This window comes from Archocentrus centrarchus, chromosome 12 (genome assembly GCF_007364275.1).
Source record: "Archocentrus centrarchus isolate MPI-CPG fArcCen1 chromosome 12, fArcCen1, whole genome shotgun sequence".
In the NCBI taxonomy this organism is placed as follows: Eukaryota; Metazoa; Chordata; class Actinopteri; order Cichliformes; family Cichlidae; genus Archocentrus; species Archocentrus centrarchus.
This window is the reverse complement of record NC_044357.1, coordinates 12,595,641-12,615,385: the sequence shown is the minus strand read 5'-3', so window position 1 is coordinate 12,615,385 and position 19,745 is coordinate 12,595,641. Positions and strand designations below refer to the sequence as shown.

General features: G+C 39.3%; 1 protein-coding gene across 1 annotated transcript in view; it reads right to left on the bottom strand.

Moving 5' to 3' along the window:
- The window catches only part of pappaa (pregnancy-associated plasma protein A, pappalysin 1a), a 101,809-nt gene that overhangs the window by 66,760 nt on the left and 15,304 nt on the right, over positions 1 to 19,745 (bottom strand). The window contains exons 3-7 of the mRNA XM_030743034.1: positions 15,729 to 15,874; positions 15,102 to 15,395; positions 14,561 to 14,753; positions 14,175 to 14,296; positions 3,269 to 3,770 (exon numbers count right to left, since the gene is read on the bottom strand). Coding sequence (XP_030598894.1) covers positions 3,269 to 3,770; positions 14,175 to 14,296; positions 14,561 to 14,753; positions 15,102 to 15,395; positions 15,729 to 15,874 — 1,257 coding nt within the window. The remainder of the gene's footprint in view (positions 1 to 3,268; positions 3,771 to 14,174; positions 14,297 to 14,560; positions 14,754 to 15,101; positions 15,396 to 15,728; positions 15,875 to 19,745) is intronic.

Genomic DNA, 19,745 nt, shown 5'->3' with positions numbered 1-19,745 from the left:
ATAACTCATAGCTCAAAGGACTACAGTGACTACAGTCACTGTCAACATTTCATATGATAAGACTTCATCATTAGTGCTTTTTTGTTCTTCTCAAAACCCCAGAATAAAGTTTTTCATAATGCCTCACTTGTGAAGTCTTGAACAATATGCATTTCAAAGGTATTCTGATTCCACAGAGCCATGTGTTAACATACGTGCCTGCTATTAAGAGCAAAAAGACTGCTGGTGTGTGTCTGTGCTCATCTGTGTGTTCAAGCCTTTACTGATTCGTGCACGCTTATGTGTGAGTACGCACATGGATACATTTCCATTCTGTAGCTCTTTGTTGTTCTTGGCAGCAAGATTCCAGATGAGAAAAACAGATAAATATAAGGAAGCTGATAAAAAAAGGAAAATGAAAAAGAAAAAAACTACAAGATCACCAAACAAAGCCATACTTTTAAGGACTATTAATTACACACCCACACTAACAGTGCAATATGTATAGAATAAAAAGAAATGGTTAAAGCAGGACAGGAATGTTTTTTTTTTTAAATGGCAAATATATGGCTTTATAGAAGTCCTCTAGGTTGCTTGAGTCTATTTGGGTCCTATTTCCTTTTGCATAAACAGCTGCATTTTCCTGATGACAAATGATCAAATAAACTAAACACGGACAGAGAACTAACCTGGTTTTTCCTGAACCTTGAACCCTTCCCTGAGACCATATAAAGACCTTCTTGTTATCAAAAGAAGTCATTCTTAAAAAAATCTATCTTCCAGTGCTGTCAAACAATGAACATGACACTAAGGTAATATGGAAACACTGACTACTTTCAAATAACTATGAAGTGAGTATGAACATTGGATTGTCTCGCGGACAGAACTGCTGTTCCCTCCACTGAACCAGAACCTCTGCTAGAATATATGCATATCTACCTATGTCAGTCCTCAGTACTAACAGTGATGACTGCTTAAAGCCGCGTACACACCGGAAGCGATTCGCTCATCGCGCATCGCTTTGAAACTGACGGCTGGTCGCTTGCGGTCGTTCCAGGTTCCGGTTGTCTAGATGACCCAGGTCATATTTCAATCAACGGTATTCTTCACTCTCATTGGTAGCTGATTCAGTTGCTGACCTGGAAGTTGAGAAAAGTTTATCTTGGGTCTCGCCCACTTCACATCGTCAACGGGTATGTTGCCCATTTTCACTTGAAGCCACCTAAAATCATGCATTTTCTATGGTCTCTAGTCGCCACATCACTGTGATTCACTTCCAGTGTGTATGCAGCTTAAGGACAAACTTGCTTTCAGAATTATACCAAAAGACTGACACACATTATTTAAACAAGCAAACTGTATTTTCTCTGGAGACATAAGCAAGAGTCATAAAGTAGACTGAGTACCTAAATGGATAGATTGGCATGTAATGTGCAGAGGAGGAGGAGTTGTTTTCCCTTTCTTTTGCCTAGAACCTCGCCTAGCTTAGTTTTTCACACTTGCTTGACCTCCTATGACTGTCCCGCTTCACCATCCAAGCTTTGCAATATTTTACCCCTCAAGTAGTCCTAACGACCACTTTGCATCTCATTACTTTGACCAAACAATCCATCATCCATGGGTTGATACTCAGGAGCTATGGTTTCTGGCATTTCTTCTGCACAGTTTGCCTCTAAGATGAAGGCCAGTGGCCTGAAAGTGGAAGGTCAATCATCCGTGTCTGTCAAACCCGTGGAAACATACTGCAAGACGATGCAACTGTCTGTGTGGTCAAGAAAAGCATTTCAGCAACACGACTCAGATAGCCAAAGAGAGCACTTCACACTGGATTTGTGGCATGCCAAAACATCTGGGTGACCTTCACAATGTCAAAGGGTATGTTTGTTTTGCTACGCTTCGTGACAAGCTGATGGGCCTGCATTAGTATTCTAAATGACATGTCTAAATTAAAGTAAGTGAAAACATTATGCCTCCTCCTTCTGTGTTTTAGAGTCTGTACAGTATGTTTTTATTTTGTTTGTTCCAAAATGTTTCTAAATAAATGTGTCCTAAAAAACTCGTTGTTCTTCAATTGGATGAGTTACAGACTTTTATGGCTAGAACACACATACTTACTTGCTAGATCTTCGCTGACCATTTAACAGAAACAAGATCGCACATGCTCTCACAACAGAAAACAGACAGCCATTGCAACTGACCACTACCACTGGAATGCAACCGCAGCTAGTGAAATATACCACAGCAGTAAAACTACCTACAGTACATCAATAATAACTGAAGTGCACCAAAACCTCAAAATAAATACATTCCTTCTGTAGGCAGCCTTCCACAGATACTCACACTATACCAGGAAGTTATGTACAAACACTTTATGGAACTTAGATATCATCACTGCATCTTGCATAACATGCATGCTCACTCTTTTGCCACTTATCAAGCACTTTCCTTCTCATGGGAACTACACTGACAGCAAGATGGCACAACACAAAACACTGCCATGTATAGCAAAGGTTTTTCATGTCAGCACATTCCATGAAAGCAAAGCATTAAATTCTCACCACAGTGTGCAGATAATACCTTGAGCAAGCCATCTATTTGCCCTTTCGTGGAACATTGGGGGAAAAACAAATGTGGGCAATAACTGACCTATGGCTTATAGGAAACAAATGTTGGGCAACAGATTTGAAACTGCAGAACCAGAGGCAGCTTGCTAATTCCTGGGGGTATTGAAGAGGATATCTGGTATTACATGAACATATCTCTGTGAATAGTTTCCACAGATAAAAAAACAAAACAAAACACCTTTTACTGGCATGCCTTCTAATTACATCACACTAAAGCAGGAAGCTAAACAGTAACTGCTCAGCAATTCTCTTTTTTAACACAAAATCACCGTGTTCTGTTAAACAACAGTTTGCAGAAACACATTTCACACTGCTGCAAATTTATTGTATGATTTTTCAGCTCACACTAGTAAGAATAGTTTGTGTTGCATTTATTCCTCCACCCATCAACGTGGATCTGTTTTGTTTGTTTGTCTTTCTGTCCATCTGTCAGCCAGATTATGCAAAAAATATTCCAAGCTGAAGTACATGAGACTTGGCAGACCATGGGCAAAGGAATAACCCATCAATTTATGATGTAAATCTGGATCATTTTCTTTAAAACTGTGAGACACAGCATTGGCATTGACAGAGGATGCACTTGCCAAGTGTCCTTTTAGTTTCATATCATGCTAGAACATGGTGGGTTTCATCATACAAAAATATCCACCTACCAGGTCACTCACCTGTCTGTATATCTGCGAGTAGGTTCATTCAGCAGCAGGCCATTGGGTGCATGTGTGAAGGTTGGCTGGCGCAACAGGCGGTAGTGTAAAGGCTGGCAATGGCTGCAAAGTTTACAGTCTGGTTTGGATGTCAAAAGAGTGGCGTCGATCTCCAGATGTTGCTCCATGGTGTAAAACTGTACCCCATACACCTCTTCCTCAATGTTCAGCTTCAGAGTCAGTGGCGTATCACAGAAAACATTACTGGGACCCAATGAAATGTTGTTCCCACTGAGGGTCAGTAGCAAGATGTTATGGATTGCAGGCAGTGCCCTTTCCTCATGACTAAGGAATGTGACCCACACGGTCAAGGAGTCAGGTACCAGTGGGTAGGTGAACTCTAACTGAAGCATGCAGCCTTGTGAAGGGCATTCTGACAGGCCAACAACACCGTGCTCGATTCCCGAATTAGGGCTCCAGGTACGCACACTTGGCTCACAAGCCTGCTCCACATCAGGAGGACCTACGGGATAAAATTACAGAAAAGTCACACACATGTAGGCGACACAGAAACTTAAAATAATTCACAAACTTGTGATGACCATTTTATATACAACTATGACTGATTATGTAATGATGAATACAAATATACTATTGTACAGAACCTTTAACTCTTTTAAGATCCCTGAACAGGTAAATATTTAATATCAGCTAATTCTGAGGGCCCACAGATCAAGAATTTGCATCAACAATCTTTTTGGTATATCTGCAGTTCCTGCAACATCAAGGTGGAGGTGAAACTGAGAGTTCATTGTGAGTCCATCTGCAGAGGAAAGGCAGAGCTGAGGTGTGTACCTTCTGAGAGGGGCCCTGTGTAGGGTTCTCACTTCAGCACAGCCATTACAACCTCTAACAGTCACGCTCCAGCCATATTTGGAGTCCACACACAGCTAACTTGGATTATCCCAAGTGACGTACACTAACATTCATCAAGCACTTTTAGAAGCCAGCAAGCGGCAGACACTATGTTCTCCCTCAATTTCCTTTTGTGCATTTCCAAGCTGGCAACCAAAGAAGCCATTTGCTAACCTCATTTCTGGGCACCATGCAAAATTCCAGTGTTTAATCAACTGAAGACTGAATATGGTTTTCAAGCCACATTATCTCAACACATTTATTATTGTACTGTAAGTGTGTGTGTGTGGCCAGTGTGGAGGTGAATTAAAGAAAAGAGAAAGAGAGTAAGAAATAGAGAAGAGAGGGAGGGAGGAAAAGGGGGAGGTTGGAAGCGAATGGACTAAGGTACTCCAAGAGCTTGGCTTTGCTCGGCTCATGTAATCCTGGCTTTCTGGGTAAATTTTCATTGAGTTTGCAAGGAAAGGAGCTGTAGCCACTGAAAATATTTTGTAATGTCAGCTGTTATGGTGGGCCCCACTCCTGCTTTGGCACAGGAGCAATGTGGCTGAAGATTTAAGAGGCGACAGAGTAGAAGTGTCATCCATTGTGTAACCCAAGGCAGTGTAAACGTTAAAAAAACAAACCAAAACAAAGATGACTGACACTATCCATGCATCCAGGGGGTTGCATGGATATTTTATGTAAATATAATATATCAAATTAGATGTAATGTACATTTAATGTTGCTTTATTTGTAGATGAATCTGATACATTCAAATCCTATGCATTCCAAGAACTAGGTGCCATTTGGTTTCTTATGGCACAATTTGGGTAAAATGGGCTAATACTTGCTATTCTTGTTCTTGATACGTTTTTTGTTTTTTTTTTCTTGCTAAAAGTCTTTGTTGAGTGTCAAGTTTTAAACCCCAATTCTAAAAAAAAATTGGGAAGATGTGTGAAATGTAAATAAAAACAGAATGCAATGATTTGCAAATATCATGAACCCATATCTTCGTACACATTCATACACAGAAAACATCTCAAATGTCCATAAATGTCTGGGAACTGAGGAGAAGAGATGCTGGACTTTTGGGAGAGGAATGTTCTCCCATTCTTGTTTGATAGAGGATTCTAGCTGCTCAACAGCCCTGATTCATTTTTCGTTTCATGATGTGCCAAATACTTTCAGTTGGTGAAAGGTTTGGACTGCAGGCAGGCCATATCACCATCCAGACTCTCCGACTACAAAGCTGTTGTAATAGATGCAGTATGTGGTTTAGCATTGTCCTCCTGAAGTATGCAAGGCCTTCCCTGAAGAAGACATCATCTGGATGGGAGCATATGTTGCTCTAAGTCCTGTATACATCTTTCAGCACTGATGGTGCCTTTCCATATATGAGCAGTGATAAGTTAAATGGTTTCTCTCCTCTTTAGTCAGTTTTTTTATTTTTTTTTTTTGACCACAGAAAAGGTTTCCATTTTGTCCAGGGAATACAGTGGCTCATGTTGGATCATGTTCACATATGGCTTCTTCTTTGCTTCATAGATCTTTAACCATCAGTACCGGGTGGTATGGTGAGCTGTGTTCACAGAAAGTGATTTCTGGAAGTGTTCCTGAGCCTATGCAGTGATTTCCATGACAGAATCATACCTGTTTTTAATGCAGTGCCAACTGTGAGCATCCAATATTTGATTTTCAGTCTTGTCCCTTGCACACAGAGATTTCTCCAGATTACCAGAATCTTATGATGATATTATGTAGTCTAGATGATAAGATATTTAAAGTCTTTGCAGTTTTACATTGAAGATGATTATTCTGATAATGTTCAATAATTGCAGTTAATTTTTTTTTGCAGGCTGTGAACCTCTGCCCATCTTTGCTTCTGAGAACCTCTGCCTCTCCAAGATCCTCTTTTTATACCCAATCATGTTAATGATCTGTTGCCATTTAACCTAATTAGTTAGAAAATGTTCCTCCAGCTGTTTCTTTTTAGTACCACTTTTACAGCCTTTTGTTGCTCGGTGTGTTTTCAATGTTCTATTATGTAAAATGTGTTTATGAGATTTGCAAATTGGTGCATTCTGTTTGTATCTACATTTTACACAGCATCTCAACCTCTTGGGAATTGGAGTAATACTCTGGTGGAAGTTCCCCGATTGTTCCTATTTTAGGTTGAAATCATTTTTTGCTTATTAATTGTGGACACAAAGCTTTTGTAATTAAGAAAAGGAATCGTCTTTGTCGTATGTTTTCAGTTATTAACTTGTGAAACAATTCAAAATATAAAGGTTAAATTGCATTTTTGGTAATCCAGTGAAACATTATTATTATTACAAAAACATATGTATTTTATATATTCTGTCATCTTGTGAAAAAAAAATGGGGGGGGGGGGGGGGGGGGTAAGCAAGGCAAAATTGAATGCCATGATAATAACGTGGGTGGCACAGTAGTGAAGTGGTTAGCACTGCTACTTCACAGCAAGCAGGCCCAGGGTTTGAAACCACCAGTTGGCCAGCATTTTTCTGTGTGGATGTTACCCATTGTCACCCTCTTAAAATAATGGCCTAAGTCGTGTTTTTAACAAAAGTTTAATTATCATATTTTCAGTCTGGTTCAGTTTTTTGTATTTTCCTAAAAACCTGAAAAAATTATTTTAGCAGGGTGACAATATTGCATGGATATTCTGGCTTCTTTGCAAACATATACATATCAGGTGAACTGGTGATTATCAATTTGGTGTAGGTGTGAATGTCACTTGTCTCTCTGTGTAACCACTCTGATAGAATCATGTCTTTTATCCAATGGCAGCTGGCAGCCAAATATATTTCAGTGAAGGCTGAGCTAGGTTCAAATATTTTACTGGACACATTTTTCCCCATTTGTAGTAGGTTTTCTTTGTTTGTTTGTTTGTTTGTTTGTTTGTCTGTTTTATTTTGATATGAGGACAGATTTATTTTTATACTAAAGGTATTTTTGTTTCTTTGATTTATTACTCAAGCAAATCCTTCAACTGCAGGTTGATGCTCAAGTGTGAGAGAGTTGCACTCTGTAAGGATCACTTTTTTGCCACATTTACACCTAATTTAGTCTGTTAAAGTCATCTTATCGGCTCCTTGTCAACACAGAAAAAACAGAATTCCGTAGTCTGCACTGACACTGGCCAGGTAAGTTTAAGATCCTTCTTAAGCACAGGAAAAAATGCTGACATTCTGTTTCTTTCAAGCTAGGACAATTGATGCTTAGGATTACTGGTCAAGTACAACTCCAGGAAAGACGCTGGTTACTGCACATTATCCACTCATAATCTTTCTGCTCTGGACAATCATACTGATCCAGAAAAAGTCCATAGAGCTGGATGAATAAACAGACAGGGATATGTCCGGGCATGAACACTTTATGCTTTCTAAGAAGTGTCTGTCTCTGGCTTTCACTATTGATGACTCACTGTTACATGCTGCTACGCACTTCCTCACTAAGAAGGCATACATCAGCCCCACCCACACACCCCACCCCCACCCTCCAGTGCTTTTGCCCTGACACATGCAAACAGAGAGACAAGTTGCAGACACACTTAATATAGGCAATGGGCACTCTTGTCTTGGAAATATATATCAAATCATGTAGCATTCAGAAACCCCTTGTTAATAAACATATGGAGTAGATGGCACAGATACTTTTGTAAAAAGTAAAAAAAAAAAAAACTTTCAGGAACCAAAAATAGTTTACCAAAGGAAAATTTTAAAAGGGCCCTTGTGCTCTCTGTACGGTAAAGTCGCTAATAATTAGGGGTGAAGGTGTTAGAATTAAATATATATTAATTCAGCTCAAGCAGCCAATGTGTCATTTGATCAAAATGACCAATGCACTATGTGCGATCTTGGCAGGAGGGATAATAATAACCTCTTGCTCTGATACATTGTTTTGCATTTGTGTTCAAAAGTGCCAATTTGACAACAGTAATGGAAGATAGCAAGTGATAAATTAAATGCACAGAAGCCATCAAGCTGTCAAGAAAGACTACCAATGCCATCAGGCCTGGTCACTTCATTTTTCTCTTTTAGTCTCCAATCCATCCATTCATCTATCTATACATCCATCAACCCATACATGCATACATCCATACATATTCTTCCACTTATCCAATTCAGGGTTGTTTGAGGGGCTGGAGCCTATCCCAGATGCCATAAGGTGAGTAGGAGGGGTACACCCTGGACAGGTTGCCAGTCTGTCACAGGGCTAACACAGAGGGACAGACAACCATTCACACCTACAATTTAGCATCATCAATTAACCTAACAAGTGTGTCTTTGGGCTGTGAGAGGAAGCCAAAGTACCCAGAGACTCCACACAGGCACAGGGAGAACATACAAACTCTACCACATAAGGCCCCAGTTGGCCAGTGGATTCAAGCCCAGGACCTGCTTCTTGCTGTGAGATGGCAATGCTAATCCTTATTGTTTTTGTTTGCTTGTTTTGTTTTGTTTCATTTGTTTGTTTGTTTTTATCATGCGCTTGAGCATGATGCAAAATAGAAGTCTGTTCTTCAATAATGTCATTTTTGAAAATTTCTTTTAATGAGGTTTCTGCAATCTTGGATGTTTTCACAGATGCTTGCAGTTTAGCCTTAAGGAGCAAATCCATAGATATTTATAGAAAATTTGGTTTGTGCCTCAAGTTGCACAGGGCAGTTTAACACACACAGAAAAAAACATCTAAATGCAGTGAACAAACATACATATCTTGGACCTTTTCACTTAAATTCTGCACTGCTGTTTTCAATCAATCCAGAATCCTCCCTCACTAATGTCACTAACCACATGCAATTCTCTTAACTATCTTGGGTGGTTTCGATCCCACCCAATCTACTTTACCCCCTCCTGGAATCCATATCCATGTGTTTTTGTCCTTTTTTTTTTTTTTTTTTACAATTATTGCTTTTTTACGTCATCCAAATTTCTCCAGGGCTTAGAGTAGTAAAGATTTATGAGAAATATTCTGGCTCACTCTGTCCACACTAGTGTTTCCCAGTCAAGTAGTGTAAGGAGAAAGCCCTTGAATAACAGGTGCCATGTATGCATGCACACACATCAACATGCCCATCTTCTAAAATTTCTATATTATGCCAGTAATTTAATTTGTTCTATCTTAATGCCAGTAGTTTAATGTCTAATGTTCTAATGAGAATAAGTGACTGCTGGACACGTTTGCAACATTACAGAAGGACAGCAGCTGCAGCATTCTGAGTATCCAGTGAGAAGCCAGTCCAAGCAGAGTTAAGAGAGAACCAAACAAAGACCCATTCCAAGAGGGAAAATATAGTTTATACACACATCATATTAGACAAGCCCAGACTTGTCTCAGGTTCACACACTGTAACCAGAGTGAAGGCAAGGTTCAGGAACTGCTATAGAGCATCCACTCATACTGAAGCACGTATTCAGAATTTTGATCATGTTTGATTATGATTCATTACTAGTCTTCTGTAGTAGTTTGGCTGTTACCACAGGTACTGTATGGCTTTATTATTTACATTTGTTTTGGGCTTTAGTTTTACTGATGTTCACATGTAAAATATTTACTTTAAGAGTCAATTGTATATATATATATATATAGTCACCAGACACTTTATTAGGTACACCCTGCTAATAATGAGTTGGCCCCATTTTGCCATCAGAAATGCCTTCATTCTTTGTGACATAGATTCAACAAGGTGCTGGACACATTCATCAGAAATTTTGGTCCATATTGACAATTGCTGTAGAATTGTGGGCTGCATTCCATTATACAAATCTCCCATTCCTCTACTGAATTGAGAGCTGGTGACTGTGGAGGCCATTTGAGTACACTGACCTAATTGCCATGTCCAAACAATCAGTTTAAGATGATTTGAGCTTTGTGACATGGTGCATTATTCTGCTGGAAGCAGTCATCAGAAGGAAACTACACTTTGGTCATAAAGGGATGGACGTAGTCACCAACAAGACACAGGCAGGCTGTAGGTGTTAAACAATGCTCAGCTGGTACTAAGGGGACCAAAGTGGGCCAAGAAAATATCTCTCACACCATTACACCACCAGCAGCAGCCTCAACCGGATGGATCGATGCTTTCATGTTGTTCATGCCAAATCCGGACCCTACCATGCAAATATCATAGCAGAAACTGAGACTCGTCAGACCAGGAAATGTTTTTCCAGTTTTCTGTTGTTCAATTTTGCCTTGGTTTCCTGTTCTTGGCTGACAGGCGTGGCATCTGGTGTGGTCTTCTGCTGCTGTAGCCCATCTGCCTCAAGGTTTGACATGTCATGCATTTGGAGATGCTCTTCTGCATACATTCTTTGTAACAAGTGTTTATGTGAGTTACTTTTGCTGTACTGTCAGCTCAAAACAGTCTGGACATTTTCTTTTGACCATGGCATCAACAAAACATTTTTACCCAGAGAACTGCTGCTTACTGGATATTTTCTCTTTTTCAGCCCATTAAACCCTAAAGATAGTTCTGCAGGGAAATCCCAGTAGATCAGCAGTTTCTAAAATACTCAGATCAGCTTCTCTTCTTCTTCCTCATTATGTTATTCAGTTTGAACTTCAGCAGGCCTTCTTGACCATTGTCTCCATGCCTAAATGCAGTAAGTTGCTGCCATGAGATTTGCTGGTTAGACATTTGCACTAATGAAAGGGGAACAGGTGTACCTAATAAAGTGGCTGGTGACTATATGGACAGTAGCACACTCTATATGGGTATGTACTGTGTACGGGCAGATGCTAACACCTTTAGCACAATTTGTTTATGTAGGTGCATACAATTTATGTACAAATACAGTTATTTTGTAGGTTAGAAATTAAGCTCACATTTGAATAACTCTACTTAGATAAACATTTTTATATTATTTTATTGTGCTGACGAAACTCTTATAAAGATAAAATGGAAAGACAGCTTCACAGGGTAAAGACCAAAACAATTAAAGCCCTGACAGCCTCTTAAAGGTGTAATAATGACTGGAAAACAGATCTTGGTCACAGAAGCTGCAGGGTTGCCTGTCCCAGTTATGGATTCTAAGCTGACTGTGCACAGCCTTATTAGTATTTTTTTTTTTTCCCAGTTGCTAAGATACATTTTTTTGAAACCATCTCCTCTTTTCTCAAAACTGTAAATACAAAACCCAATTTTCAAACAACATTAACAAAACCTCTGACTCTACTGGCAAAAGCCAAACAATCACATCAAAACAATTTTATCTGTGCCCAAAACCACACAAAGTTTTCAGACAGAAAAGTCAAAATAATAACACTACAGAACTGCAGAGCGTTCCTTACACACTGCAGCAAAATAAATAAATACATGGGAAAAAATGAGGGAAAATGCAAAAGGAGACATTTTCATGAGTAAATCATAGACATATAAATCTCAAACTATATGTTATGAGCTGTCATTCCATGTATAAAAACACAATCTATCCCAATTGGCAAGTTTTCATCTGAAAATACAGATCTTCCATTTCCTCCTTTGCTTCTCACATTGTTTCTATTTGTTGTTGGTATCAACTATCCACTCATTCTTGCTGGCTGTGCACTCTGTACTGGCATTTGTTGGTTAACATCAGCAACAAGTCATTGTGTTTAAGCAGTGACATCTGTTTTGCAGTTGTGTTTAATGTCTGCCTCCTGTAGTTAGGATTATACAAGTGAATAACTGTTCAAAATGCATTTCAGTGAGTGTGAATATGTTTAGAGATTTGCAATAAGAGATCTGCAAATTGTGTCTAACTAGCTGAAAGCTGATTAAGGTTTTGCAGAAAGAGAGAGATTTAGTAAATTGGTAAATGGCTCTACTTACACCATATTGCCAAAAGTATTTGCTCGTCTGCTTTCACACATGTATGAACTTGAGTACCATCCCATTCTTAATTCACAGGGTTTAACATTATGTCAGCCCACCTGTTGCAGCCATAACAGCTTCAACTCTTCTGGGAATGCTTTCCACAAGGTTTAGGAGTGTGTTTATCAAATTTCTGACCATTCTTCCAGAAGTGCATTTGTGAGGTCAGACAGTGTTGAACAAGAAGGCCTCTTGTATCTCTGCTCTAATTCATCCCAAATGTGCTCTGTCGGGTTGAGGTCAGAACTCTGTGGAGGTCAGTCAAGTTCTTCCACACCAAACGCGCACATCCATGTCTTTATGGACCTTGCTTTGTCCACTGGCGCACGGTCATTTTGCAACAGGATGGAGCCATCCCCAAACTGCTGGGAGCATGAAATTGTCCAAAATGTCTTGGTATGCTGAAGCATTAAGAGAACCAAAACTCAAACATTAGCTAAATCTGCACTGCATGTTTGGAGAGGGGAATCCAGAAAATGTCCATCACCTAATTCAAAACTGTTAGACCCACTCTGCGCATTATGCGCCTCAGCATCTGCTGACCCTACTGTCTTTTTACATGACCTACCACTTTGTGGCTGAGTTGCCGTTGCTCCCAATTATTTCCATTTTGTTACAATATCACTAACAGTTGACTGTGGAAGATTTAGTAGCGGGGAAATTTTATGACTGGACTTGTTGCGCAGGTGGCATCCTATCACTGTACCACGCTGGAATTCACTGAGCTCCTGAGAGCAACCAATTCTTTCACAAATGTTTGTAGAAGCAGTCTGCGTGCCCAGGTGCTTGGTTTTATACATGGAAGTGATTAGAACACCGGAATTCAATGATTTGGATGGGTGAGTGAGTACTTGTGGCAATATAGTGTGCGCTATTTGAGCACTCAAAGCATTTTCTTTAGCTTTCAGACAGATGGCCTCACATCTGATTAGAGAATACTCTGGTATACAGAGCAGTTCATAGATGGCTCAGTGACTGCAAGGCACCCAGGTGCTTTGGCTGCAAAAAAAAGCCCAAATCATCACCCATCCACCACCATGCTTGACATTTATATGGAGTGTTTGGACAGATGGTGCTAAAGCACAGCACTATGTTTGGCAAAACCAACCACAGCACATCAGCACGAAGGAAATTGTTCTAGAAATCTTGCTATTTTTTTAGAAGTGACTTTGCGAACCTAAGCTGTGCTGCCATGTTCTATTTAGAAAAAAGAGGCTTTCTCCTGGCAACCCTTCTAATCAGTCTTGCTGTTCAGTCTTTTTTCTAATTGTACTGTCATGAATTTTTAACATTTAACATGTCCTGTAGAATCTGAGATGTAGCTCCTTTTTTTTTTTGTTTTTTGTTTTAGTTTCTCTAATCATTGCAAGCAGTTGACCAAACAGTCCACCTAACTAAGTGACCAGTGAGTGTTTATATAATTCAAAAGTTTACTAACAATAACACAACATATATATATAACATAGACATAGATGTGCACATAGCTGCACTTAGTCACACGCATTCGTAATATCTGAAGTATGTTTGATGCTGCCACTGCCAGAACAACAGAGTGATCAGAGGTACACAGATGGGACAGAAACTATTTTTATATCTTAAATACTTCATCTCTACTGCCTTATTTATGTCCCTGTGTAATTGCTCTTTTTTTAATTCACTACCAGGGCAAGACTAGAAAAGAGAGACACAACTCCTCCTCTTCTTAGAGGGTTAGAGCGAACACATGATCTTTGACCTTGGTTTTGGGCCTGAGTCTGCATATGGGAATTGTGGTACCATACAGCACCATCCATTGGGAAATGACCTCCTTGATCCTTTCATGTTGTCCCACGGCCCAAGTGTTATGAATCCACTGAGTCATTTGCATAGTTTGAGGTTGAGTCAGTCACCAACATTTTGTGCATATTGGGGTATTGACTCAGAAAACTAAACAAACAAACAAGCAACAAACTAGAAACCTCAAATTGTGTTTTTGTGCTGTAAACTGTGGATGTGATGTGATTTTTATATTTAAAAAAAAAAGATTTTAAGAGAAAGAGGTCACAATTCAAGAAAGTGACTATAAATTCTCATTCAGGGGCATATAAAGTTGATCCCAGAATGGGAATATTCAGTGACGGCAAGATGTATAGTATAAAGTATTGTACGGTACCTTCAGCCTCTCGAGGGGACCAGTGACCAGAAGGAGCACATGGTCGTGGAGAAGAAGAGTTTGATGCATACTGTAGTAGGACTCTCCCTTCAGTGCATCTGTCGCACACTGATCCCACTTCTCTAGGAAACCAACAGGCAGGCACAGCAACCAACTTAGATACATACCAAATACACGTAATTTATACATGTATAGATTACATATACAAATATAAGCAGTAAGGCAATTATAAATGTGGTAAAAAAAAAATAATAATAATAATGGGAGTTTAATAAGCTCTTTAGATTCTGACTCACTTTTATGTATGTGTAAACAAAGTATTTAGTATTAAATGCCCATCACAGTACATGATGTATCAGAACTATAACCTATCTAGTTCATTTCACCTGTCATAAAAGTGTCCAGAAATTGGTGGAAACCATTCCAGGCTGATGGAATTATGATGCTGCTCAACCACTTGTGGGGCCATCGGCACCAAAGGAGGTTTGGAAGCTGGTTGCCAAGTCTGATAGATGAGGTCCAGATAGCAATGCATCCTAGCTACCTGGTTCATTGTGAAAGAGTCCGTACAAGAATCATCTGCAGACAAAAGAGGTAGTTGATCAGGATAAGATTTGTACTGATTATTGTGCAGGTCCACATCTTATGCATAAAACAAGCTAACTGCACATATTTAGGAGTACTTTTGCATTCAAGCAAGTTTTTAAAAATTACTTTGGCACAAAATGAGTGGCACGAAAGTTTAAACCCCCTGTTGAGATTCCCTAATGCTTTTCCCCTGCAAAATTCCACATATGACTCACTATGTACACAGACTCCAAAAGTTCTCTCTGGTGATCTCTCTGCATTAGCTATTGCACACAAAAGGTGTAGCTGTAAAGTCTTACTGTGGCAAGTAGCAAAACATATGCAGAGGCCCAGTCTCACCTGCATAACTCATGTAATTTCTATAAGGTGTGTGAGTAAAGTGATGGATGCCACAAGTTTCGTTGCCTGGTTCGGGATCGCCACAGCCTTTGGATTTGGAAGTGGGGTTGGTATCTGCACACAAGTCTCCAGTCTCCATTGAGGGCTCAGTTTCCAAACATGCATCATTGCATGACTCAGTCTCAGATACACCACGAAACACATGGTAAAGGCCGAGGCTATGACCAATTTCATGGACCATTGTGTCAGTGTGACCAAATGTGCCATAGAAGGAAGGATTTAGCACAATTCCACCTGAAAAAACACAGTAAAAGAAGTCACTCATATACATTATGGAAGCACTCAATCACACACGACACAAATGTCTGTTCCTAATGTAGTGTAAAGTAATTGTGGCACAGGAGTATGATTCAGACAATACATTATTCATGGGCCTCCACAGCTTCATTATCACTTTCTTGCCTGTTAGAGCTGTGATGAAGACAGAAAATGCTTGGGGCTTGAACTGTAATTGCTCCAAATCAACAATCTGGGCTGCCAAAGAAGTTGAAGATGATGTGCGCACGTACTTAAGTGTCTGCGTGTGAGTTTGCATGCATGCATTTATTTATGTGCTTTGTCTTTTACCCAAATGTGTGAGAGCCTCTTTGTCCCAGGGCCACGTGGCAACCCCCGCCAGATCTTCATCAGAAGAATTGGCAAAGAAGACATTCAGGTGAGTTGAACCATCCAACTGCAAAATCTCTTTAAGCTCTTTCACATCTAAATAGGCTCTGTGAGAAGAAAAAAAGAAAGAAAGAAATACAAAACAACAAAAAGACAGTATTTCACATTAAGTTAATGGCTTAGCAATTAAGGCAATCATTTCCAAGTCACTCCAGATTTCACCAAGGCCAAGTTTTACAAATTAAAAAAAACACTGTTCCCAGCCAAAAGTGCTTATGCAGTGTCATCATTCAGGAAAACAAAACCAAGATTTAGGTCCCTAATGAACTGAAATATTTATTTAATGTGCTGGCGGTTGCAATAGCCTTTAAACCAAAGGAATTAAGTTCCAAGAAGAATAAATGATCCTGTTGAAACCAGTTAGTGTTCTAAACCATGTGTACAAATTAATAAGGATGCAATAAAATGTATCTTCTTGTGCTGGTTAGGAGTGAAGAAAGTTTTCCTCCCCCTACAAATGATCTGACACTGCCAACAAGTACTTACATAACAATAAAATTATGTTTTATGTTACTTACTTTTAATTTATTTAATTCATTTTGTGTCCATAAGCATTGGCACAGTAATTGTCAATTGCTCATTTACATTTTTGCAGTATAAGGGACAGTGCAGACCATGTTGTTGGTGTTATTATTTACGAAGTACAATAAACAGTACAATAATCCCAAATGTGCAATTATTAGCATTTGCACTGTTTGACTGGAACTATAGTACACGCTAAAAATCAAGCTACAATTTTTGTGTGCATGGCACGTGAATCACGGAATATCCAGTCCTTTTTCCCTTATAATTTCAACCTACAAGAAAAAATGTCATAGGAAGCCACATATACTTTACTGCTGAAAGTGAAAATACAGTAATTTTCGCAATAATTGCAACATCTTAAATTCTTTTCTTTTTTAGCATTCTATTGTAGATTTATTGGCGTATTTGGGATCATTGTACCATTTTGTCCAATTTCAGCCAAACTTTAGCTGTTGGACAGATGGCCTCACATTTAACTCTACAGTTTGGTATACAGAGGAGTTCATGGCTGACTGCAAGGCCCTGTGACTGCAAAAGGAGCCCAAATCTTCACCCTTCCACCACTGTGCTTAACAGCTGGTATTAGATGTTTGTCTCTGTATTATTGTAGGGCATTTCCTTACAATATAAAGCACCTTGAGGCAACTTTTATGATTTGGCACTAAAAAAAATTAAAAAATAAAATTTTATGATCATACACTCAATGAACTTTAACATTTAACATGTTAACTGAGGCCTGTAGAGTCTGAAATGTAGTTCTTGATTGGTTGGTTGGTTGGTTTTCCGTTCCTGGGATGATTGTGCTGCCGCAGACCACCAAAACTTCACCTTTTATAGAGGTGGACACACTGAGTGAAGACCCCAGGTGCAGGCTGTGCAGAGATGCCCCTGAGACAATCCAGCACATAACAGCAGGGTGCAAGATGCTAGCAGGCAGGGCATACATGGAACACCATAACCAAGTGGCCGGCATAGTATACTATACAGACAGACAAACTGGTGATGGCTAACCAATCGGACATCATAGTGGTGGACAAACAAAGGAAGAAGGTCATAGTGATAGACGCTGCAATACCAAGTGACAGCAACATCAAGAAGAAGGAACACGAGAAGCTCGATAAATACCAAGGGCTCAGAGAGGAGCTGGAAAGGATGTGGAAGATGAAGGTAACAGTGGTCCCTCAAGGCTGTTGAGGGACCACTGTTACCTGCAGTGACCCCCAAACTGGGAGAGTGGCTCCAGCAGATTCCTGGAATGACATCCAAGATCTCTGTCCAGAAGAGTGCAGTCCTGGGAACAGCTAAGATACTGCGAAGGACCCTCAAGCTCCCAGGCCTCTGGTAGAGGACCCGAGCATTGATGGCAAAAAAGACCACCCATAGGGGCGAGCTGGAATTTTTTTTTTTATATATAAAAAAACACTACGCCATCCAGCTGCCATATATATATACATGGATGTGGAAGATGTTTTATATATATATATATATATATATATATATATATATATATATATATTTGGGGTGGGACTCGATTAAAAAAATTAATCGAATTAATTACAAGCTTTGTAATTAATTAATCGAAATTAATCGCATTTTAATCGCATTTCAATATTTGACATGATAAATATTAATTTAAGTTTAGTTGATGAATGAATCAATATACATAAGCTTAAACTTCAAAATTTTGTTCATTTTCCCACCAGTCTACTGCACAGACCAATGAAGGGTGGAAGTGCTCCTGTGATAAGCAAACACCTGAAATTAAAGTTAAGCATCATAACTGGATAGTTTTATTCAACATTAATGTCTCACTTGTTATAGTTGGAAATTAATCATTAGCTCAGCTGTATGCCTTGATGTTGAAATGTGTTATGCTTGTTTTAACAGCTTATTTTGAATTAAAGACTTAAAATTAATCCACAAAAAGGAGAAAAAGTTCGTTCTCCGTTTAACAGCTGCTTTTACACAGCTGTGCTTCGCACTCACGGTTGCTAGGCGACATGAGCTACGCAGAGGTGACGGCAGCTGATATGAAGGCTAGCTGCTCACTTCCGGCCTTTGTGGTGTTCGTGGGCTGCGAAAGACGTGGGCCGGGTCCTTCGCAGGATGCGGCCCCTAATTTGGACATTGTGCGTCGATATAATCTGTATGCCGGGAACTCGTGCACTGAGGAACGTTCCACGGTGCAAAGTGCGATTAAAATGCGTTAAAATTTTTAACGCGTTAATTAATCGAAATTAACGCGTTAAAGTCCCACCCCTAATATATATATATATATATATATATATATATATATATATATATATATATATATATATATATATATATATATATAACAAATGCATTTTTCTTTTGATGTCTTATATACACTAATATTTTACACCACATCAAATCTTCACACTGGCCCTAAGTATACTGAGGAAGAAATTATACTTTATACGAGGAATTGTTAGCATGTTCGTAGAATGAACTAATTGTACTGTCCTACATGTACCAAAGGCAGATCAAAGAAGTGGCTGACAAGTGGTTCTCTTGACTCCATCATGAGTTTTCTACAGTAATCTGAGATCAGTCTGACTCATTTATGTCAGCCTGACACTTGAATTAATTGTTTCAGTATTCCAATGTCTCCCTTCCCAAGCTATAATGTTTTGTCTCAGGCTCTGTGAGCATTAACAGCACTACAAATGAGTGCAATCACTTAACACAACGAGATAGCTTTCCAACAGTGAAACTGTCATTGATTTTATGAACACGTTAAGCACAGTTTTCTCTATGAGCCTGGCTTGTGGTCCTGGCAAACACCATCAACAAGCTAAGTCATTTTTTGAAAGAGTCAGTAATCTGTTGCATATGCTGAAATTATCGTTTATTCTTTTCCTTTGGCCTGGGGAGACTTTTGAAATAGATATTCAGTGGATGTATAAACAAGAGTTTATCAGAAACAAAACAAGACACTGGCCATACTATAGCAAATTAGATCCTTGGATGTTTTGACCCATTTTGTGTGACCCACTTGCCTGCCTTATATTTTGAGCTCATATTTTGCATGTCCTCATAGGATTAAGTGAACTGAGGCTAAACTTGAGTCCTCTCAAATAAATAAAAATAAAGGGATTTCATTCAGTGTTGTTCTTCTTTGGTCAAATGTGTAGGGCAAAAGGCAGGTTACACCCTAGAGACCAGGCTGCCAGTCAATCAGAGGGTTAGCTGACAGACAACTACACACTATCATATCCACACCTACAACCACTTTAGAGGGGAGACAGGAGGTCTGAACCAGGACCTTACTGTGACGCAGAAGTGCTAAACAATTCATTAAAATTCAATGTCAATTTATTTACATGGTTCTCGGGGAAAGTTGAATTTTATTAAGATGCCATTTGAAAAACA